The 24,478-nt window shown below is 34.4% G+C and overlaps 1 protein-coding gene across 2 annotated transcripts in view; it reads left to right on the forward strand.

The window, feature by feature from the left end:
* The window catches only part of Mycbp2 (MYC binding protein 2), a 234,775-nt gene that overhangs the window by 68,023 nt on the left and 142,274 nt on the right, over positions 1-24,478 (forward strand). For both annotated transcript variants that reach the window (XM_042685653.1, XM_042685654.1), the window contains exons 16-23: positions 837-982; positions 1,267-1,368; positions 7,213-7,320; positions 13,818-13,937; positions 15,232-15,313; positions 19,512-19,629; positions 23,005-23,209; positions 23,823-23,976. In XM_042685653.1, the coding sequence (XP_042541587.1) occupies positions 837-982; positions 1,267-1,368; positions 7,213-7,320; positions 13,818-13,937; positions 15,232-15,313; positions 19,512-19,629; positions 23,005-23,209; positions 23,823-23,976 (1,035 nt within the window). The remainder of the gene's footprint in view (positions 1-836; positions 983-1,266; positions 1,369-7,212; positions 7,321-13,817; positions 13,938-15,231; positions 15,314-19,511; positions 19,630-23,004; positions 23,210-23,822; positions 23,977-24,478) is intronic.

Below are 24,478 nucleotides of genomic sequence, written 5' to 3' on the forward strand. Positions count from 1 at the left end.
TAGGAGTTTCCAGATGGTTAATTCTCTTGTATTTTACAAAACTGGATAACCATGGGCTGAGCAAGACTTTTGAGGGGTTTTTTTTTTTTTTTCCATTCCTGGGGCTTGAACTTGGGGCCTGGGTGCTGCCCCTGGGCTCCTTTTGTTCAAGGCTAGCGCTCTACCACCTGAGTAGCTAGGATTGTAGGTGTGAGTCATCAATGCTCAGCAACTATTGAACGTTTTTAAAGAACCAGTTCAATGCAAACATTAAAACCATGACTTCTGTATCTACACAATGTGATTTAGAAGGTAGTCCTTCAGTGACCCTCCAGCCTTCATTTTTATTATAAACAAATGCCATATAGTTTGTAATTTATATGGAAAGGAGAAGAAAGAAGGAAAAGAACAGGTTATTGGACACAGTGAAAGAGAGATTACATCAAGAATGGTGAGGGTAAACACTAGGAAGCTGACAAGCTGGCTTACTATCTGAAGACTGCCAACATCTTCCTTAATATGTCTGGTAGACAGCAGTGCAGCTCATTTGCTAGCTATGAGCCCATGCAGGTCATTCAGTGCTAAACCTTTCTGGCATTCATAAGCTGAAAAAGCTTGTAAAAGATAATTTTTGTTTTGTTAATAGTTGCCTTGATAATAACAGAATCCATTTATGTTTTCTATAAAAAAACCCATTATGCCCATTTAGTATTTAATGAATTCTTGCTTTTAATTATTCATCTATACATTCTTTAAAATTAATCATGGAAATACAGAAGTTACAGAGAAGATTTTTTTAAAAAGAGGTTAGAAGGATTTCAGTTAGACCTATTTTTGTTGTTGTTGTTTTTAACTAGGATCTGTGGTTGTGGTTCTGGGGAATCTGGCTGTGCTGTGTGTGGATGTTGCAAGGCTTGTGCAAGAGAGTTGGATGGTCAAGAGGCAAGACAAAGAGGGATTCTTGATGCAGTGAAAGAAATGATCCCTTTAGATCTTCTTTTAGGTAATTTAACTTTATTTTGTCTTCATCTTGGTAATTCTGGTAGTATAAAGAATTTCTGTGAGATACATGTTAAAATTTGTTAACTGATGGTATAACCTTAGTTAAGGTATTTCTAAGAATTCTTATAATAAGCAGTAAAAATAATTTTAGATGATGTTTATGACAGCTTTTAGTTTCTTGAGTTTTGAGTCGTTATAGCTATTATGCATAATTACGTAGCTAGAGCTATGTTATATAACATATTGAACATGTTGTTATTATTATTATTTTGGTCAATCATCTAGCTGTCCCAGTACCTGGGGTTAATATTGAAGAACATCTTCAGTTACGGCAAGAAGAAAAACGACAGCGTGTAATCAGAAGACACAGATTAGAAGAAGGACGAGGTAAGATTCAATTACAAAAAAGAGTAAAGGAATACTTAGAAACCAGTGAAAACTGTATGGAATAAGCTGGTTTAAGTAGAATCATTAAAATGGGTAACATTCTGATAACTTTGAAAATAATATAAAAATATTTGGTGCATTTATAATTGTATTAATAGCATACATTTAAATCACTACTGTATTTATGGCATTTGTCAACCCATGTTAATAATTGTGCCCTCTGCCAAGTCTATCAGCAATGGCAGTTTTATCAAAAATTATGAATTCTAGAATTTGTCCTTCACCCAGACAGTGGACTCTGCTATTTGACTATGAGCTTCATTGTTCAGTTTAATGTAGTTTTTTCATTCTGTTTTGCTAGCTGCTCAGGCTCTTGTCATTTGGGCATAACCTACCATGCTTCCTTTCAGTCCAGTGCATAACTAGCAGTTATGCATGGTTACCTTTTATGGAAACGAGTGCTGCTGCTTACATAAAAGAAGAGTAAGTTGGGAATTCTGCTGGATTTATTTAGAAAGATAGATTTATTGATTATTATATCCTCATTGCTTTTGATAGTTTTTTGCCTGAAAATTGATTTAAACTGGAATACACATAATTATCATTTCAATATACACTGAATAGACAGATGTTGATATTATATTACTAAAGCAGTTGTTGCATTACAGAATTTTTTCTTTGTAGGAACAAAACTGTCAGAGTTCTGTGATTGTGTTCTTGTTAGGCAAAATCTTGGTATTAAATTTTAATACTTATTAGAAGCATTATGGTACTTGATACATAAGCCTATTACTATATAACCATCATTATGCATTTTGTCAAGGTCTTTTTAATTAAAGAAAATAGGTAGTGAAATATACACTGGCAAATACTTTCATTAAATTTAAATTGTTTACCATATACCTGGAATATATAGATTTTTTTATTGTAACATCTAATAAGCAATGTTAATTGATCCAAGTTAATTTGTATGTTTGGCTTTATAAGCAAATATTTTGCCTTCAAAATATTTTAATAATGTAAATATTGTTACTATTTATATTATGTAAGTAATATGGGAAAATTGCACATTAAATGTATTTTAGAGGAAAGTTTATGTTTTATATCTTTACAACATTTTTTTCTTAAGTTTATAACATTATCTCTTTACTACCTGTTTTTTCATTCTTTGGAAATTTTAGGTTGAGTTATAGGAACTGACCTATAAAATCCAATAATTTATTAGGTTTAAACCAAAGTATATAGCAAATCTTTTTGATGACATCTTAATTTTACTAAATGCGATATATATCTTGATATTCTTTCTTAAAAAGAATAAAATAAACAATCAACCACAAAAACCCTGTTCCATTTTATTGTAAGTGAACATTGAATTATACACTGGTAATTCAAAAGTTGGAGAATGTAGACATTCTTTTGCCATTTATTTTAAATATTATCAATATATAGATTTATAACCTAAAGGTTATAAAACTCTTTACTAGTTTAATATTTGGGGTTGGAGTGCTTGCCTAGAAAATATAAAGCTTTGAGTTCAAACCCTAGTATCTTCAAATCCAAATCATTGTATATGATTTTTACTAACAAAATAGACCTAGTCTTGGACAGTTGGTGAATGTTTGTGACAAGTAAGTTTTTTCCTTAGTCTAGAACCTTACATGTAAGCATTTCATTTAGACTAATGATGCTCAAAATTTTTGTTGCTTTTTTGTTTTGTTGAACTTCTTTCTCGGATATATTATATATATATACATATATATATATATATGTATATATATACCTATTTAATGTTTCCAGAAGCACAATATGTAGAAAATACCTTTTCTTGGTGCGCTGGAATCTTCATTATGGACCTCAGTTATGTCAGTTCTTTTTATGCTACTGACATTGATGCATTTGAAGCTGTACCCTCCTTGTATAAGGTTGCCTCAGTTACCACAGAATCCTGAAAAGGGAGGACAGAGTTCACACATGTATATTTTGTCAGTTAACACAGCACCATATAAAATGGTATGTGTTTGTGTGTTTTGTTTATTTTAGAAAAATATTTTAGAATTTTAAACATCATTTGTAACTATATATCTTTTTTTTCTTTTATGTGATACTGGGGATTCAACTCAGGGCCTTGTACTTGTGGGGCGGGCATTCTACTACTTGAGCCATGTCCCCACCCCTTTTTTTTGCTAGTTTTGATTTGGCTTTCTCATTCTCTTCATTGTCATATTCTACTCAGTAGCTAAATTATTTTGTACCACTATTTATGCAACCATCATTTTGTTGCTGGGCATTCAGGCTATTTTTAGATTTTTGGTGGGATTTTCTGTAATAAGTATCCTTAAACTTGTGGCTTTGCATAATAGTCTTTTTCTTGGTATAGTAGAATGTTTTAGAAACAAAGTGTGGGTCAGGGAGTGGGTATATTAAATTTTAACAGACATTTGACATTGTTTTTTAAATATAGGAATATATATCCATAAGACTAATATGTAAGAGTTGTGTTTTCCTCTGGTATCACTTGCTCTTTCAAAATGGCTGTCTTACTGCTAATTTAAATAGCACAAGAGTTTCACATGTAAAAATGCTATTTTCTCTAGGAGACTGAGATTACTGAATATTCTTCCACTGAATATGTATACTATGGTTTTCTGTTTTTCTCCTAGTTACGGTTTCTTTTATTTTGTGATAAGGAGGTATAGTTATTTGGATGAAGTGGTTTGCTCTTGTAATTTTAGTACTTGGGAAGCTGAGTCAGGAGGATGGTGAAATTGAGGCCAGCTGTGGCTATGTAGTGAATTCTGTAGTGAACTATAGCCAGGGCTATAATGGAGATCATATCTCCCTTATACTCCCCTGCCAAAGATATAATTCATAGTAAACATGTTGGAGTTAATACATTAAAAAATATTTTAAGAGTTTAGCATAGATTGGAAGAGGTGCAGTTACTTGTTCAAAAGATAATAATCTTTCAGGTCTCAGAAAGTATCACCAATAGCTTATTTTTCACTGACATCAATTCCACATCTTCTTACCTACCTGTGATAGCTCCACATAATATATTGCCTATGCATGAATGCTAGGTCCTTTAAGACACCTAAACTTGGTCATTTTATACCTATTTTATTTAGTTTTCTCATTGGAATAAATAAATCAAGGTTCATTAAAGCTTCCTAATTCCTTAATAATTCTTAAATATATTCACTTTCCAGAATCTCACTAATTGGGGCTGGGAAGGTGGCTCAGTGGTAGAGTGCTTACCTTGCATGCATGAGGCCCTGGGTTCGATGCCTCAGCACCACATAAGCAAAAAGAAAAAAAGCTGGAAGTGGCGCTGTGGCTCAAGTGGTAGAGTGCTAGCCTTGAGCTGAAGAGCTGAGGGACAGCGCCCAAGCCCAGAGTTCAGATCCCACGACTGGACCCCCCCCCCCCCTAAAAAAAAAGAATCTCACTAATATTTCCTTAGCTCAGGCCACTTCTTTTCTTTGCCTGACATACAGCCAAAGCCTTCATAGTTTCTTCTTTAGTTATTAGTAAATCCTCCATCTCCCAATTAGACTATATGCTTCTTGTAGTAGAGTTTCTGTTTGCTTAACTGTTTCCAGCACATAGTGTGGTGCCTGAATCACAGTGTATCTTTGCTGACTAGTTGAAAACCATTTGTGGATTTCTCACCATCTCCCAAACAAAGATTTATGGTATTAAAAGGTTGTACTTACCTGTTGTATTTATGTGGATTTTTGTGTGTATGTGTGGTGTTTGAACTCAGGGTCTTACAGGGCAGATTCTTTAACCAATTGAGCTTTGTATCAGGCCTTGAATTTCTAACCTGGGCCAGCCTAATATACAGTCATCCTACTTTAAGCCAACCTCATAGATGGAATGAGAGAAATACACCATCATACTCATTTTTTTCTTCTTTGAGGTATGGGCATCTCACTAACTTTTTTACCCTAGCTGGCCTCAAATCACAATTATCCCACACTATCTGATAGGATTACAAGTGTGAGTCGCAGTACTGTGATTTGTACCTCCCCAAACTAATTTTTCAGCACTTTTGTTCCATAACCTATACTACCTTTATTTTGGTTATTAAATGTCTTTTAAAATAACAGTATAATATTATTTTTTTCATTTTCATGCTTTTGTAAGTCTGCTTTCTTTGAATTGGAATTCCCTCTCTTAACTTTTTTCTCTCGTTAAAAGTTTTTCATTCTTTGAAACCTTTCTTACCTCATTTGATTTGGAGACTATCCTTCATGGTACAGACCTCCTTTCTAAGAGCATATTACAGTGTTTTGCTTTTATTGCTATTTTCTCTAGTAGGCCAAGATCCTGTGTCTTTATCATTATATGCATGACATCTAGTGTCTACTACATGAAAAGTTAAAAATATCTGATTACTGGGCACTAGTGTTTCATGCCTAAAATCCTAGATAACTCAAAGAGCTGAAATCTGAATGATCAAGATTCAAAGCCAGCTCAGGCAGAAAAGCTGAGCTGGGGCCATGATTCAAGTGGTGCATTTGAGTTAGCATGAGGACTATAGTTCAAGCTCTGGTACTGACAAAAAAAGTCTGGTGAATAATATAAATAATTTACCTATGTTCATAGAACACATTGTTTTGCCTGGCTCATGCTTGTAATCCTATCCACTAAGGAAGCTTAGATCTGAGGATCAGGGTTTGAAGCCAGCTGGGGCAGGAAACGCCATGAGACTCTTCAATAAAGTACTCAAAAAAAGCTGGAAGTGATGTTGTGGCTCAAGTAGTAGAGTGCTTGCCTTGAGCAAAAGAAGCTGAAGGACAGCACCCAAACCCGGAGTTCAAGCCTCAGTTGATCCTGAAGCTTGAATGCAAGGCCTGGACACTCCCCCTGAATTTTTTGCTCAGGACTAGCATTCTACCAGGTAAGCCACAACCTCATTTCTGGCTTTTTGGTGGTTATTTGGAGATAAGTCTCACAGACTTTCCTTCCTAACTGGTTTTACATTACAACCCTCAGATCTCAGCCACCTGAGTAGGATTATAGGCATGAGCCACCTGTATTTTTGAAGTTTCTGAAACCTAAGGAAATTATTGTTTTGTTTTATAAGAAGAGAATGAACAAATACTTTTATGTATTAAAGTGAATATGACTTTATTTAAAGTGGTTTATAAGTGAAAATGAGTGTGATCTGGAGATGTTTTAAAAGTTCAGTGAGGACCATTAGTGTCTCAGAAGTACTCCTTGAGATATATGTTCCACCTACTATTAGTGTCAAGTTCAAGTTATCCTTACTTCTGCATACATGTACAGCACCTCATCAGTGAAGTTTTTTGGTTCTGTTTGTGATCATCTGTTTTTTTTCCTATTATCTTTCACAATATGTAGAAAAGTCAATAATATTTTGTCTTGGTTTTGTGTCAAGATTGATATAGACCTGGAAATACCTGGAAGATCTTGTTAATATTTAAGAATTAGTTGAGTTTTTGTATAGCAATACAAAAGATACTTGCTTTAATGAGTATATGACTTACTAATTTTTAAACATGATATTGAAAATATTTTTAGTTAATTTGGTTATTTTAATGAAATTTTGTGATTATCCTTAGATACTATTAGTAGTTACTCAATTTTATAAGAATAAAAATGGGTTATGTACTTTATCAACTCTATTGAAGATACTACTGTGTGTGGAATGGTGATAATATTTGTGGGATTAGGGGTGGAATTGGGGAATTGGGAGACAAATATGTCCACAAAAGTTAAGAATTAATTTTCATGTATCTAGATGGAATTAATTTTTATTCATTATAGTGTTTTTCTTTTGTGAGCTTCTCTATGCACATACAAAATGTTTCTCCTCAGGCCCCCTTGTATTTGCTGGTCCTATTTTTATGAACCATCGAGAGCAGGCTCTAGCCAGACTCAGATCCCATCCAGCACAGCTAAAGCATAAACGGGACAAGCACAAAGGTATTTGGTCTTCCTTATCAACCAGGCGGGATGCTCTCCCAATTGCTTCCACTCATTTGAAGTTTGTCTCTGAGAAAATGCACAAACCTGATTTCTTCTGCTTTGCTTCTGTCATTATTACATAGCCTGAGGAGAAAGAAGGATTAAAAGTGGCACTGTTTGTCTGTGACTCATACTTCTCCTTTCTTCTTTTCTTTTTATTAACTTTCATAAAGGGATATTTTATTTCTTTTCAAATTTCACAAAGTTAAGACCAGGTGGGAACATATCCTTGCTTTCGATTTCTTTTGTTACCTACCTGTTCTTACATGGCTATGATAGAGCATCTTATGGTCCTTTGAAAATTATTGTTCTGTTTTAGAATTAATAAAATTATTAAGTGCAATATATAAATTGATAGACTGCCATTTTATTTTTCTACTGCTCTAAAGGTTTGCAACATATGAATGCACAAATACTTGAGATTTGCGGGTTAAATACAGGTAGCTACAAACAAAAAGTTAGACAGATCTACATGAGTTCCGAGAATTGGTCAGTAGTAACCAATTAGATTGAAGAATTTGAATCAATTTCTGCATTATTTAAGGTATTCAGAGTTTTGGCTAATTAAAAATATTTCTAAGGCATGTTAATTTTTGTTAGAAAACAACAATTACAGTCATCCATCACTAAGAAAGAGTTTAATGCAGAACATTTTAAATTTATAGATGCTATAACTTAAATGCTTTTTTTGTACTTTTTTTTAATGTAAAAATACTGTACAGAGGGGTTACAGTTAGTTACATGAGCAAGGTAATGAGTACATTTCTTATCGAGCATCACTTAAATTCTTGTATGTGAACCAGAGGCTTTTCATTTGCTAGTCCAATTTACAGATGCTGTTTTCCCAAATGCCTAAGATAAACCCTGACAAATAGAATAGGAAGTTTAAAAACCATTCATATAGGCAAATTATTTAATCTTTGTTTTTACTTTTGCTGGAAAACATAAACTCTAAACTTAAAAAAATCATTTAGTAAGTCCTCAAACATAACTCTTAAGATACATTCTGCAGAAATAACGTTTGAAAGTGTTTTAAATGTAATGTAGACTGGTATCATGGTACATGCCTGTAATCCCAGCTATTCAGAAGGCCAAGAATCGAAGTTAAGTTCAGGGATAGGCTGGGCAAAAGTTAGTGAGAACTCATCTGAACCAAAAAGCCTGATGTGATTAGATGCCTAAAGACAATAACTTTTTTTTTGACTAAAGTAAAAAAAAGGCTGTGGGTTTGACTGAAGTGATAGATTGCCTGCCTAACAAATGCAAGTATCTTAGTTCAAACCTCACAAGTAAATAATAAACAAAAATGAATAACTAAATTAATATAATTAACCATAGTAAGATATATTTTATTGATTGATTTTAATAATATAAATAATATTATAAATAATATAAGTATTTAAATCTGAGTAACAGTATTTGAAGTATAGTGTTATTAGTATTGTTAGAATCTTGTATGTCTATGCCACTATTAGAACAGATATTCTCAATGTGTTTTTCCCTCATAAGAAGTGGAATTTATAATACTCTCATTTAACGAAATAGTTGAAAAATATTTGCATGTTATGGTCAAGCATCTTCATTTCTTCTGATTTTTTTTTTTTTTTTTTTTTGGTCCGGTCGTGGGGCCTGAACTCTGGGCCTGGGCGCTGTCCCTCAGCTCTTCAGCTCAAGGCTAGCACTCTACCACTTGAGCCACAGCGCCACTTCCGGCTTTTTACTTTTTGCTTATGTGGTGCTGAGGAATCGAACCCAGGGCCTCGAGCATGCAAGGCAAGCGCTCTACCACTGAGCCACCTTCCCAGCCCTCTTCTGATTTTTTTTAACGTGATGTACTAAATGAACACTAAGATTACAAATTAAAATTTTTTCAATGTGCTTAGTTACTAACCATAGCAACTATTAAATAAACTACTCTTACATCAGTTTTGTCTGCCACTAGATTATTTTTGTATGAATTGTAGCATCCTCTTTTGACTCTGTAGAATTACAATCAAGGGCTGTGTTGGTATACATATATACATATACACTATCATATATACACATGCATACACATATATATATACACACTGTAATATGCTATAAATAATAGCTTATCAAATGTATGCTATTTACATGAAGCATTCATTTATCACTTACTAACGCCTTACCACCTACTAAACTTTACATTCTCTATCCTGTCATTGATTCTTCTCTCCATGCAACTGCTTTTACTACATATTTCATCATATTTGTATGTTTCTTTCTATTGTTTGTTTTTCATTGAGAAGTTTACTATACTAATGGATATTTTCTATCTTACATTTAATTATGTTAGTAGTACAAATTGTAGGATATAACAATTAAAACTTTCTATACTGTGACATATTTTAGGTGCTAAGAATTAGGAATTTTCTGTTAATGGTGATTTCTAAGATAGAAAACTGAAGAACTTCCAGTTGATTAGAAAGGCATCAGAGAAAGTTGTGATATAGCAAATTTTGACTAGAGGCAAAATAGAATATTTAAAGCTGAATCAAAAAGTAGATCATAAACTGTTTCTACCAGGATTAACATACATTCAGCTATTCAGTGTCATGCATCCAAAGATTTTAATATAGTGCACCTTGTATGGAACATCTGAATTGCTCTAGAAATAGTTTTGAAGTCTATATTAAATAGACTAATGTATAATTCGGGAGGAATGCTGCTAAATGTTTGGGTGTATTTTGAACCTTTTTGCTTTTTGAAAATGGCATAGTGTAATGGAAATAGGGCCTTTTGACTAGAATTCAGCTTTAATCCTAAATTTCTCTTTTACTGAAACTTCATGGTTATTCATACTTTCTCTGTCTCTCTCTGGGTATGATAATCCTTAACTTGCTTTGAAAGTTAAGATTTACACCACACTATATATAATTTTTACGTATAGAAATCCTCTATGAGCACTAGCTTTGATTGAATTATTTGCTTTTTATTTTAGAATTCTCCTGTAGATACAAAATTTGACTAATTACACATGTAATTTATTTTTACACAGTAATTCAAATGCAAACTATTTCCAAATTCCAAAAATTTGGTGTGCCATTTATGTCTTCGAGGTAGTTATTTAGCCTATAAGTAACTTAGCTTAACCCTTTAATAAAATGACAAAACAACATCTATATTCATTGGATTTCTATGTCTATTAAAGAAAGTAATAATAGTGAATATTGATTGTACACTTTTCAAACACTATTTCACTTAATCCTCCTAAGTAACTTATGATGTACATACCATTATGTTTTTCCATAAGAGGGAAAGCTAAGATGTCCTGAGTTTATTTGTCATACCACTAGCTGATTTGTAGAGGAAGATTCCATTCCAAGCCCTCAAGTTCTGTAAGCACTTATCTAATGTGGCATTAAAGTTTTGTAGCATTTATCACAGTGCTACTACTTAGCAGATTGCAGTTCTATTGCTTTCTTTTTTGTCCCAGATAATCACTTTGTGCTTCGATAACTTTTTTTGTGGTTTGAATACAAAGATTACTTTTAAAGTAGCTTTATGTTAAACTTAATTCATGATTCTTTAGATGCTGAATCTTTTTACTTTTGTATATGTACACAAATGAGTGTATATAGTATGTATACAGTATTTTATATACATACCAGCTAAAATTTGTAGCATATATGAGCATATATTGGAGAAAATATGTCTGTTTAAACTTCAGCAGCCAATTACAAGATATTGAGACATGAATTTTTTCTCTAACCTTAGGAAAAGTGAGCATCAGCACAATTAATCTTGCTGAATTTTAATTGCTGATTCTTGAATTTGCAGTATTTTTTTGCTGCTTGCTAAGTACATGTTTTCCTTAACAAATTTTTATATATTTCTGAATCATGGAATTGAGTTATACATTAGAACACACACACAAATACAATCAATAAGAACCTCATCTTTATATTTGTTGCATTTTTACTATCCTTATTAACTGAGAATGTTTCATGTAGATGCAGGTTAACATCACTGTTAAATTCACCCTTTTATATAGTGTTTATAGCAGAATTTTGACCTCTAAGTAATAGTCATTATTTTAGTCATTATGCTATTATTTAGTAAATTATTAGGCTTTATTTTTCTCCTTCCTTGATGCTGTGTCTCTATTGTGGGATTTGCATCTGTATGTTTCCAATTAGAAGAGGGGACAAAATGCCAAATTCCAAAGGAATGTGCCCGTCTGACCACACAGTGGTAAATTATATGAAGTGGAACAATACTTGAAATATTTAATTAAATCTGCAACATCATGTGAACACAATTTACTTTTTGTTAAATCAGACTTAATAATTAAATATTTTATTAGTCAGGAGAAAGTTGTTGAATTTCTCTCCATTTGCTTTCTGATGTCTTATTTAAGTTGTCTTTGGAAGGCATACGTTCCTTTTAATGTGAAGCCTTATATGCATTTAACCATTCCACTGCCTTTCCAAGATGAGAAGGTTCTGAATTAAGATTATATTTCTTTTAACCTCACCCATTTTTTGTTTCATTTGGCAAACCCAATTTAGAAAATTGAGCAGAAGAGGAATTACATTCTCATAGTAAAACCTCTCACTGAATCAGAAGTTATGATACTTTATTAGATGCAGTGTATATGATCTTTTTTGAATAAAAATTTCAAAGTAATTTCTTCCTCTGAATTTTCAGGGTCATACTTTTAAGGTGAAACCTGTCTAAATCACTAGCTTTTCAAAGCAAGGGCTCAAGAAATGAAGGATTCCATTCAATGTGCCTTCAACCTCTGGGTCCAGCAGTTAATTCTGTATATCAGAGGACTTTCATATATGTGTGTGTGTATATATATATATATATATATATATATATATATATATATATATATGGTACATTTTAATGTAATATTGGCCTATTTTTCAAATATAATGCAGGTGAACCCATTTTATTTTTTGAGCATTCAGTCTATAGTCTGCATTTGTTAAAAGTAACAAAACTGAATTTTTATTTAAATGTCCTATGATTAGTACTTTCTTAGTAAGTTACATGGATCTACCTATTTTCTGTTATTCCAAATTAGTGAGGTTTTACTGTGGTAGTATTATGAATAGTTTAGAGCTTTTTGAAATGGTAGTTACTTAAATAGAGAAACAAGTCATAATTTAAGTCAAGCTTAATTTGCTGGGTCTTGTTGAAACTTAGATTAAAAAGAAAGAATGAAATGAAAATAAATTGATTTAAGGTTATTCTGTTTAATAGTCCAAAATGGGCAATGAAAATACAAGAAGTAAAATGTGTGTTTATGAGTTCATGTATGTGTTTACGTAGTGTATACACTTGTATAGATTTGTCACATGGCAAGAGACTCTGGTTTATATTAGTGGAATTGTTGAAATTCCTTCTGTATTTTCATTTATTTTGTGTATAAGGAATTTAATCTTGATTACATAAAGCTTATATTTTAATAGTGAAATATATTATGTTTGATTTAGAATAGGAAGTTGTCTCTCATTTACATATTCCAAAGTAGAAATTTTTTATTTTGGAATGTGTTTTTTGGTGCTATGGTTAGAATGGCAGAAAATTCTATGTCAAACTAGTCATGAAGATGGGCTGGGAAGGTGACTCAGTGGTAGCGTGTTTGCCTTGCATGTATGAGACCCTGGGTTTGATTCCTCAGCACCATATAAGCAAAAAAGCTGGAAGTGGCTCTTTGGCTCAAGTGATAGGGCGCTAGCCTTGAGCTGAAGAGGGGAGGCACAGTGCTCAGGCCCAGAGTTCAGGCCCCATGACCGACAAAAAAAAGAAGAGGGTGAGATAGAAGGATGGTTTGGTTGAGGGTAATATTTGGGGTTAGGAATAAGACCGCAAAGCAGAATGACTGTGTGGTAGGGGACAGGATAGATGAATGAGAGTAGGTCTTTGAACTGCAATGCACTGCATAAAGCTCTTTGGTTTATTTTATTTTTTTTAAAGTTTAGGCAAATTTAGCAATACTGGTGGACAGTATAGCCTTCCTGAGATCTGTTTGAGAAATATGTCACTTGTGAGTCAACTAGGACTTTTTTTTTAAATGGGGAACACTAATAATATTAATAAGTAAAATAATTGCCAAATGACTTTGCATGCAGTAATATTTTTATACAAACTAAATCTTCCCTTATAAAATGTATATTTTATCTCTACAACTTTATTCATGTAACTTAATCATCACATTACAGATTAGCTTAATAGGTTTAATTCATAGCTGTATCTTATCTTTTTTTTTATTGACTTAGTGATATTTGCGAACAAAAATACTGCCAATCTTTGCAAATTTGCTTCTTTGCAGGTAGAGTCTCCATCTGTCACTTCTAACAGCACAGATTCTTCTTGCTTATTCTTTTTAACATTTTTCTCTTGTCCTTCCATAGTAAAGTTATTTAAATTTTTATTTTGAAGATGGATCATAGCTTAATTACAAATTATAACACTTACAGATGGAAGTGGAGAAAGAGGAGAAAAGGATGCAAGCAAAATCACAACATACCCTCCTGGCTCTGTGCGATTTGATTGTGAGCTTCGAGCAGTACAAGTCAGCTGTGGATTTCACCATTCAGGTAGCAGCTGGAACTTTAGGGTATAACTGCATTTTTACAGTTGTGCTAAATAACTTGTTTAGTTTTGATGAACAAAGGATGTTAACTCTGTATCACTGTGGCAACCTCCAATCTATAAGGCATTTGCATTTATCTTTTTTTTTGTTGTTCGGTCATGAGGTTTGAACTCTGGGCCTGGGCGCTGTCCCTGAACTCTTCAGCTCAAGGCTAGTGCTCTACCATTTGAACCAAAGTGCCACTTCTGGTTTTCTGGTGGTTTATTGGAGATAAGAGTCTCACGGACTTTCCTGCCTGGGCTGGTTTTGAACTGTGATCCTCAGATCTCAACCTCCTGAGTAGCTAGGATTACGGATGTGAGCCACTGTGCACTGCTGCAACAATCTTTTAGTCTGTCTTCTGATGGATTTATTTTGATAACTTAATTAAAGAAATTATTAAAGATGAAATAATCTTTGAGATCCCTTTCGATATAAAGTGCTGTGGGGTTTTTTTTGTTTTGTTTTGTTTTTTGGTCAGTTGTGGGGCTTGAACTCTGGGCCTGGGTGTTGTCCCTCAGCTCTTCAACTCAAGGCTTTGAGCCACAGTGCCATTTCCAGTTTTCTAGTGGTTTTTTGGAGATAAGAGTCTCACGGACTTTCTTTGCTCTGGCTGGCTTTGAACCGAGATCCTCAGATCTCAGCCTCCTGAGTAGTAGCTAGAATTATAGGCTTGAGCCACTGGTGCCTGGCATTGTGCTGTGGTTTTTAGTAATATGATCCTATATTTTGTTAATGTTCAATGAGAAAGGTGCATTGCCAGATTTTATAATATTCTAAAATATATCAAATCATATAACTTATCAAATTATTGACATTTAGGTTAAATGACATTTAACATGTAAAATTCACATAAATATTTATTATTTGATAAGACATAAACCTAGCATGCCATTAATGTTATGCATAATTATGTGCAAGTTTTAACCCATCTACTACCTATAATTATTCTAGGTATTAAAGAATATTATTTAATATGTAGTATATCCATGAATAAAATTTTGCTGTTGATTTGAACCAGTTATTAAATTGTAATGCTTTTACCTAGCATTTATGAGATTTAATGAAAATAGTCTGTAATGACTTAAAATATTTTGAGAACTAAAATCAGATTGATTTCCATTAAATATATATTTGTATTGGCTTCCATTACCTATTTTAAAGGTCTTACATTTTAAAATAACTATACTTTCTTATAGTTATGACAGAAATACAAAGTATATATGATGAAAAAACAACTTTGTTTGCTTTGGTTTCAGTGGTCTTAATGGAAAATGGAGATGTCTATACATTTGGATATGGGCAGCATGGGCAGCTGGGACATGGGGATGTCAATTCCAGGTACCTGCTAACTTTTTGTTTGGAGAAACTGGTACTGCATTTTTCCTTTTTTATTTTTTAAATCCTGGAATCATTCATCTTTCTTCCCTTTCCTTCTTTTCCCCTCCCTCCCTCCGCCCCTTTCCTTCCTCCCTCCTCTCCTTCCCTGCTTTCCTTCCCTCCCCTTCCTCCCTCTCTTCCTTCCTTCCTCCTTCCTCCCTCCTTCCTTCTTTCCTCTGTCTCCCTTTCTTTCTCTCTTTCCCCCTTTCCCCCTCTCCCTCTCTCTCTCCCCCTGTCTCCCTCTCTCTCTCCCCCTCTCGCTCTCTCGCTCTCTCCCTCTCTTTCTTCCTTCATGAAAGGGAAGGTGGACATCTTCTTTCCCTTTCTGACCTTGCAACTTGCTGGTAGAATGCATGCATGCTAGCAGGAACTGGACATGTCATTATAGACATCAACAATAACCATGTATTAAGAGTGACAAAGCTAAAAGTTTGAAATAGTCCCTTATACCATGAACTGCCACATTGGTTCTTTACAAGTAATGCTACTCAACTGAGAAAAATCTTCTATCTATGTATTAGCTTTCATTAGAGCAGTCAAGTCCATATCCTACTTAATGTAATCAAGGTGCTTTGCATCCAAAATAATGGAAAGTTATCTTTCAAGAAGACAAAAGACAAAGGATAAACCAATGCAACAGTGATACTCACAAGATACTTGTGTGTTGGAAATGAAGAGGGGAGCCAGGCAGGAGGGAGGGAAAGTGGGAGAAAATGAGGGTTCCATAAGAAATGTATTCATTATCTTACTTTTGTAACTAAGCCCTCTTTATATCACCTTTACAATAAAATAAATAAAAAGGAGGTGTCAATACAGGATTAGGTGTGCAAAGGATTAGAGTTGAGCACAGCTCCATCGGTAAAGTGCTTGCCTAGCAAGTATGAGTCCCTGAGTTCAAACCCCACTTTCATCAAAGGAAAGAAAAAATGACACATTTTTGATATGTGAATGATCTAGTAAAAGAAAATGAAAGAAAACTTAGGATAAGACTAGGCATAGAAAAGAAGAGCTTTCAGATATATTATTATAGTTGTCACTGTCCATGAAAAAGAGGGGAGCCAGTTTGAGGGGTAATTGTCTAGATTGCAGTGGAGCTTAAGAGTATTTCACCCATGGGGCTGGGAAGGTGGCTCAGTGGCAGAGTGCTTGCCTTGCATGCATGAGGCCCTGGATTAGATTCCACAGCACCACATAAGCAGAAAAAGCCTGAGGTGGCGCTGTTGCTCAAGTGGTACAGCACTAGCCTTGAACTGAAGGGCTGAGGGACAGTGCCCAGGCCCAGAGTTCAGGCCAAAAAAAAAAGTGTTGCACTCAGGCCTATATACTTGTGAGATTGTTAGATTATTTTCCAATACAATCAGTCCATCTAAAATGGACAGTAGTGAACTGTCTTAAGGCCTTTTAAGAACCTAATGAAGGGGCTGGGAAGGTGGCTCAGTGGTAGAGCACTTGCCTTGCATGCTCGAGGCCCTGGGTTTGATTCCTCAGCACCACATAAGAAAAAAGCCAGAAGTGGCGCTGTGGCTCAAGTGGCGCTGTGGCTCAAGCCTTGAGCTGAAGAGCTGAGGGACAGCGCCCAGGCCCAGAGTTCAGGCCCCACGACTGGACCCCTCCTCCCCCCAAAAAAAAGAACCTAATGAAATATATAGACTCTCTCTTTAGAAAAACACAATATGTATTCTATAATATCAAAGATAAATGTGTGCTTAGAAATTTAGAGTTTCGAGATCTTCTGAAACTCATAAACTTCATAGAAGTCCTTTTCAATCTATCTTAAAAATCAGTCTTTTCAACTCTGATATAGGTATTTATCTGTTTGTTTTTTTTTAACAGCCAAATGATTAAATGAACAGAATTTTTTTTTCTTTTTTGGTGGGGGGCAGTTTTGGGGCTTGAACTCATGGCCTCTCAATTCCTTTTTTTGTTTGTTTGTTTTTGTTTCTTGCTCTGCTGCTTGAGATACAGCTCCATCCCAACTTTTTACTGGTAATTGGACATAAGTATCTTTCAGATTTGTGTGCTTGGACTGGCTTTGAACCACAATCCTCAGATCTCAGCTTTCTGAGTAACTAGGATTATAGGTATGAGCCACTGGCGCTGGCTGAGCTGATTGTTTTTAATGTTGAAGGCTATATTCACCCATTTTTCTCAGCACAGAATATCTCTGTTCACATAACAAAAATAAAAGTGGTTAGAAATTCTTCAGCACACCAATCTTGCAAATCTTCTTGTACCCAATACACTTTCCATTCCATTCTTCATGTTCCAATGAGAGACAGGCCTCCCTTGTCCTTGGCAGGGACTCTCTGCGTTTTCCTTAGACTCTCCATTTCCTTAGAGTTTTGTTTCTTATCTTCTTTCTGACTTCCTTTCCTTAACTTGATCTTTGCTCATGCTTTAAACTTCTTCATTTCTCTTATCTTTAAAAAAAAAAAAAAAGCTGGGTGCCAGTGGGTCATACCTATAATCCTAACTACTCAGGAGGCTGAGATCTGATTATAATTCGAACCCAGCACGGCCTGGAAAGTTTGTAACTGTTATCTCCAGTAAGCTACTCAGAAAAAGCTGGAAGTGGTATTGTGGCTCAAGTGGTAGAGAGCTATCCTTGAGTGCAAAGAAAGCTAAGGGACAGTGCCCAGGCTCAGATTTGAGGTCCCAGAACTGGCAAAAAAAAAAAAACCAAGCTGGTTTCCTTTTTCCCTTTGTCCCCTTGTTTTCGTTTTTGTTTTCTTATCTTTTGATTCCACTGTTTGCTTCTGTCTGCTACAATATAGTGTCCAAATTCCACCAAAGACACTTGGTTCTGCTAATTGAATGTTTAATTCTCTGGAGCATTTGGTATGTGTCTTGAAACTTTTTCCAGTGACTCCTTATGCCACATTTTCTTAGAAGATGTCTGAGTTTCCTTTCCATGCACAAAGTGTTAAAAAAAAGTCTCACAAGGAAAATGAAGATGTCTTTTCTCTCTAATAACCTTCCTAGCTCTCATTCCTTCTTACAGTGAAGTGATTGTTACCATCACCTTGAGGCTGTTTAAATACAAAAGCCTTCCTGCCTTATAACCATTCCTCTGCAGAGCCTCATCAGCTGTTTCCTACCAGGCTGTCAGATCATCCATTATTTTCCATTGGACACTCCTAGTTCCAGCCTTCTGGTCTCACTCACATTTTTGTGAAATTTTCTTTATTACACATCCAGCTGTTATTTTTGCCCCTTTGCAACTCATTTTTCATTCTATTCTGAAACCACATTAAAAATGTAATTTTAAAAAGCTCAAAGGATCACAGTTTCATTGGTCTCCTGTTTTGTGTGTGGATGATTTCTGTAGTGGTTATTCTAACAATAATGGTTACTGAAGATGGTTGATAAAATCATAAAAGTAGGAAAAGCTACTAAGCTGTCATTTTCCATAATTGTTATGATTTATTAACTGTTTCCATATGCCAGACATGAATCTGAGCACTTGTCATATATGAACTTCTTCATTATCCACAGGAACCTTATGAGTTCTATACTGCTTGTTATTATTTTCTATGTAATAGAAGAAAAAATTGAAACATAAAGTGAATGAAGTCTTACTTTTACAAAATGGTAAAAAAGGAATCATACCCATGCTGTCTAGCTCCACTTGAGTACCTGAGCCTATAGTTGCTGCTGTTAATGCCTCTCATGGTACTTGCTCATTAACTACTGTGCTGTCATCTAAGATGACAGCCTAGAGAGGAAAGTTCAAAAAGGGGAGTATAAAATTAATTCATCTAATTCCTGTGTTGAATTCCTGTTTAGGCATCACATGATTTTAATATTGTTCAACAGATATTTGTAGATATCCTTAATAAGCTCTTCAGTGTACAAAATCAACCAATTGGAAAAACAAAGGTAGCATTAATATTTCAGGAAAGTTAAAAATACATGCCCACTATTAGACTAGTAAGTTCCAAACATGTCTTAAATAATCTTCAAGTCAGTGCCTGTGTCATTTTCATTTATGTCTACTCAGAACCTGGCATGAAGACAGGCATATTGTGCCAGAATAATTACTGAATGTTCTTACTAGTGCCTTTTAACTTTTCTACTCCTATTTTATTCTTTTTTTTAAAAAAAATTTCAGTTAAGTATTGTAAGAAATTGACTTAATTTTTTGTTTGTTTAAATCTAGGGGATGCCCCACTCTTGTTCAAGCCTTGCCAGGCCCTAGCACACAAGTCACTGCAGGCAGCAACCACACGGCAGTTCTTTTAATGGATGGACAAGTCTTCACATTTGGAAGTTTTTCTGTAAGAAATTTTGTAAACATTAATACTGCTTTAATACTCTTGCCTCATAATTTGTCTACATTAGCTCTTTTTTCTGGTTACAATGAAATACATTATAATTATGTATGTATATTTTTTCTAACTCTTAACATACAAAATCTGAATGACATTCAGATAATTTTTCTTTTCTAGCTCAGCATTGCATTTTAGTATTTTATAGCTGCGTTAGAATTGGACATGTTTATTCCAGATCAAAGCCCTTTAACCATTCAGTGGAACTAATTCTTTGAAAGGTTGTTTCTTATCTGATTTCTTAAAGCCTACTTCAGAAAAGTTAGATTTGGTTAAATTTGTACTTTCCTTTTGTCCTTTTCTTCGGTGTCTTCTTCGTTGTCTGATTTTTTTTTTCTTCTTCCAAATCTTGAATAGAATGAGAATGTTCTATGAATTTTGTATAATTTGGCACAAGGAAGCCAAGGAAAATATACCTATGGCTGTGCAATTAAACTTAAACTATCTTTAAATAGTGGGTAACTTCAGAATTCTAGAGGGCTTTAGGATATAATTTAAATGTAAACTTTAGAAATACATTTCATTTGGAAATAATTTCAGGAACTTTTAAACAGTGGCAAAAATAAGCATCTATAGCATACTTACACATTTAGCCATATTTACTTGTTAGTGTTTCGACCTGTTTATATTTCCCATATTTGCACATACTTTTTTTTTACTCTGGATGTACATAAACATGCTCAAGTGTGTTTGTATTTGTGAATGTACAATAAAACATTTTCTCTTGCAACCTTTAAGAAAAATTCATATGTTCTCCAGTCCTTTATTAATGAATTCCTTAGTTTGTATTTTGTCAATTGATTCAGCAATAATTTTTTAGAAATTTCTTCTCTCCATTATAGGATCAGACATTGCATTTGCTTATTCTGTCTGTTTTGTCTCTTTTCATTGGTGACATTGCCACAGCTCTTCTTTGTCCATTATTATATTGAAAATTATTATATTGAAGATTATATGGTATTTTAATTAACATTATATGACACAAAAAATAGAACATTCTTTATTTTTATGTCTTTGGTATGGTACAGAAGTAATGAACCGAGGCAAATTTACCCCCTTTCATTTCTCTGCATGTCTATTTCCCCAAGCTCTTTACATTTGTAGGTGAATGCTTTGCCCTGCTTGTTATTCCTTTTTATAAGCATAAATAAGTGCACACACATATCTTACATAGTGTGTGCATAGTGTTCCTCATCTTTTTCTTAGAAGTTCATATTCTGTATATCCTCTTTTTACTTCAATGTATCTCCTAGGAATTACTCTATATATTTTTTTTTAACATTCTATAGTAGTCCATGGAAATTTTTGTCAGTAGACACATAATAGGTAATACCAATGCTTAAGATTTTTTTATACTTAGACACTCTTTTACAAAGTGCTTTCCAGCATTTTTTTGAGGTAGTTACTTTCTGCTATATCTTTGAGGTTAATTCCAATAAGTAAGATTACTGGGTTAAAAATGAATATTTTTGTGTTTTGGTGAAATGCCAACAGTTTCTCTACTTTCCTTTATACCAACTGTGTTTGAGAGTGCCAGCAGAATGTGCTGTCATGCCTTTTAATGTGGTTCAGTCTGATGGGTAAGAGTGGTCCTGCTCATTTCTAATTCCCTCACCCATAGCTTCTGCTGTGAATTGCCCCATTTATTGTTTAACTGACTCATGTAGTATTTTACATTAAAGATAAGACTTTCTCCCTTGAAATTGTGCTGAACTCAGGATCCTATGCTAGGCAGGTATAGGCAGATACTCTGCCATTTGTGCCACCCTTCCAGTCCTGGGACTTCCCTTCTAGAAAGTAATTCTGTATGTACTTCTTTTCTCTTCTCTTTTCTTCTTTCTCTCTTTCCTTTCTCTCTTTCTCTGTCTCTCTGTTTCTCTTTCTCCTGCCGTCCTCCCTCCCTCCTTTCCTTTCCTTTCCTTTCCTTTCCTTTCCTTTCCTTTCCTTTCCTTTCCTTTCCTTTCCTCCCTCTTTCCCTCCTTCCCTCCTTCCCTCTCTCTCCCTCTCCTTCCCCCTCTCCTATCCCCTCTCTTACCCCCTCTCCCTCCCTCTTCCTCTCCTCCTCTCCCTCCCTCTTCCTCTCCTCTCTTTTTCTCTCTCTTCCTCCCCTCCCCCCCCTCTTCCTTCTTTCTTGTTGTTGTTTCTGGTTGTAGGGCCTGGGCACTGTCCCTGAACATTTATGATCAAACCTAGCACTCTACCACTTTAGCCGTAGGACCACTTTTGATTTTTCAGTGGTTAGTTTGAGGTAAGAGTCTCATAGGGACTGTTTTGCCGGGGATGGTTTCAATTTGCGATCCTTAGATCTCAGCCTCTTGAGTAACTTGGATTACAGGCATGAGCCACCACTGCCCTGCTCTGTACTTTTCTTAAGTCTTCTGTACTTATTTATTCTTCCTCATCTCCTCTTTCATTCCTTCCACATTCTCATCTTATAGGGTCAGATGGGTAAAGAGAACTCTGGTAATTTGATTTCTTCCTTAAGTTACAAACTTCTTAAGTGTCACGATGTACAATACTCTTAATACTGCTAAAGATTTAAATCATATGTGAGTCTCTCTACTTACTATATTTGTTTTTAATTTTTTGAGTAGGAGTGTAAGTGGAAGGTATGAATCAGTTAATTATTATTGTTCTCCAGTCTTAGAAATTCTAATTGTAAACTTCTATAGATTTAAGAATGGCTGACTTGTAAATACATTCTGTGTCCCTGCATCTAAATTTCAGAATCTCACATATATATATATATGTGTGTGTGTATATATATATATATATATATATAGTTACTATATAAGTTTTGGATACAGATTTCATGTGTATTAAAAATATGGGGCCAGGCACCAGTGGCTTATACCTGTAATCCTAGCTGATTAGGAGGTTGAGATCTGAGGATAGTGGCTAGAAGCCAGCCTGGGTACCAAAATCTGTGAGACTCTTATCTTCAATAAACTACTCAGAAAAAGCTGGAAGTAGCACTGGTTCAAGTAGTATAGTGCTAGCCTTGAGCAAAAAAGCTCAGGGATAGCACCCAGGCCCAGAGTTCAAGCCCCAGGATAGGCAAAACAAAAACAATCCCCCCCCCCAAAAAAAAACCCCCAGAAAATAAATAACAGGTAACATCTGATCAAGATGTGTTGTACTTATAAACTGATTTGCTGAATGTAACTCCTCTGTACATAAGATAATAAAAGTACAATTATAAAAGAATAACAAACTAAAACTTAAGTTGAATAAGATCTCATATCTAATTTGTTTACGGTTTCCTTATAAAATTATAGATTACTTATTAAACAATATTGTTAATATTATTTATTAACTTTTTAGAAAGGACAACTGGGCCGACCAATTTTGGATGTGCCATATTGGAATGCAAAGCCAGCTTCCATGCCTAACATTGGATCAAAATATGGAAGAAAAGCCACTTGGATAGGTGCAAGTGGGGACCAGACTTTTTTACGAATTGATGAAGCACTTATTAATTCACATGTACTTGCTACATCAGAAATTTTTGCCAGTAAACACATAATAGGTAATGCCAACAACAAACAGATGTCCTCTCCCAATCTTTGACTGGTACTGCCTGGATTGTCTTTCACTATAAAGAGATGTGGTCTTACAGGGTTTTTATTTCTTTCATTTGGCAGAAATTTAAATGAGTACTCTTAAGTATCAGGATTTATGTATGCTTATGTGCTATAAGAATGGAAGAATTAAAAGATCTACTAATCAAGCTGTTCATGTGATAGATAGTTGTAGAATTATGAGCTAAATTATAATAGGATAAAATTTATTTTTTGAGCAATGGATTTCTCTGTGTTGTTCTTTTAAATAAATTTAATTTTATGATGGATTATGATCAAAATTGGAAGTTTCCTTTCCAAAATATTCCTCTATACTTTTGTCCCAGGTATAAGGAATAATTACATAGTAAAGTGGTATAGCATACGCATTAGGAACATGTGTTATGGCTTTAGACAGCTAAAAGTTTTGGTTTTAATTCTGCCACTTGAAGATTTTACTTAAGCTGTTTAGATGTTTCAGCTTCTTTGTCTGTGAAATGGTAGTACTACTTACATTTTGGGTTTTGGGGAATATGAATTGGTAAAGCATAGTAAAATTATATGTATGTATGTCTTTGTTAGGACTGGTACCTGCTTCTATATCAGAACCTCCTCCATTTAAATGTCTTCTGATAAATAAAGTGGATGGGAGTTGTAAAACTTTCAATGACTCTGAACAAGAAGATCTTCAAGGATTTGGTGTTTGTCTTGATCCTGTGTATGATGTAATTTGGAGGTAAGCATATTAGTTATTTGTAAAACAAAATTAGAAACAATTAGCAGTATAAAATTTGTTTCTGAATAAAATCACAGATTACTGAATAACTGAGCTCTAGTTATGTAACATATTTGAATTAGATCCCTTTTATGGTTTTTTTTCACAGAGGTCAGATGTATAATATTCAGCTTGTTCAACTGTGTGTTTGTCACATATGTGTTAATAGTGAATGGGCCAGATGACCTCAAGTACTTTGAGAGCTCCTTCATTTTTTTCCATTATTCTAAAAGATATTAAAAGATGAAAGGCAATCTGTTCCTACTTTTTGGTAAATCAGATGCGAGGTGCTTTTCTCTTTTCTTTCCATGGTCTGGACCTCTGGCTGCTTTGTATCCTCTGTTATCTCAGTAGCGTCCTTGTATTTTGCAGCTAACACAGGCATTGCATATTGGTATTGACCTTTTTTGACATACATCTGCTTCTTTGTATTCTTTAGGAGCTAACTTCTCAATAAGTAAAA

This window comes from Dipodomys spectabilis, unplaced genomic scaffold, assembly GCF_019054845.1.
Source record: "Dipodomys spectabilis isolate Male_0828 unplaced genomic scaffold, ASM1905484v1 ptg000095l, whole genome shotgun sequence".
Lineage (NCBI taxonomy): Eukaryota > Metazoa > Chordata > Mammalia > Rodentia > Heteromyidae > Dipodomys > Dipodomys spectabilis.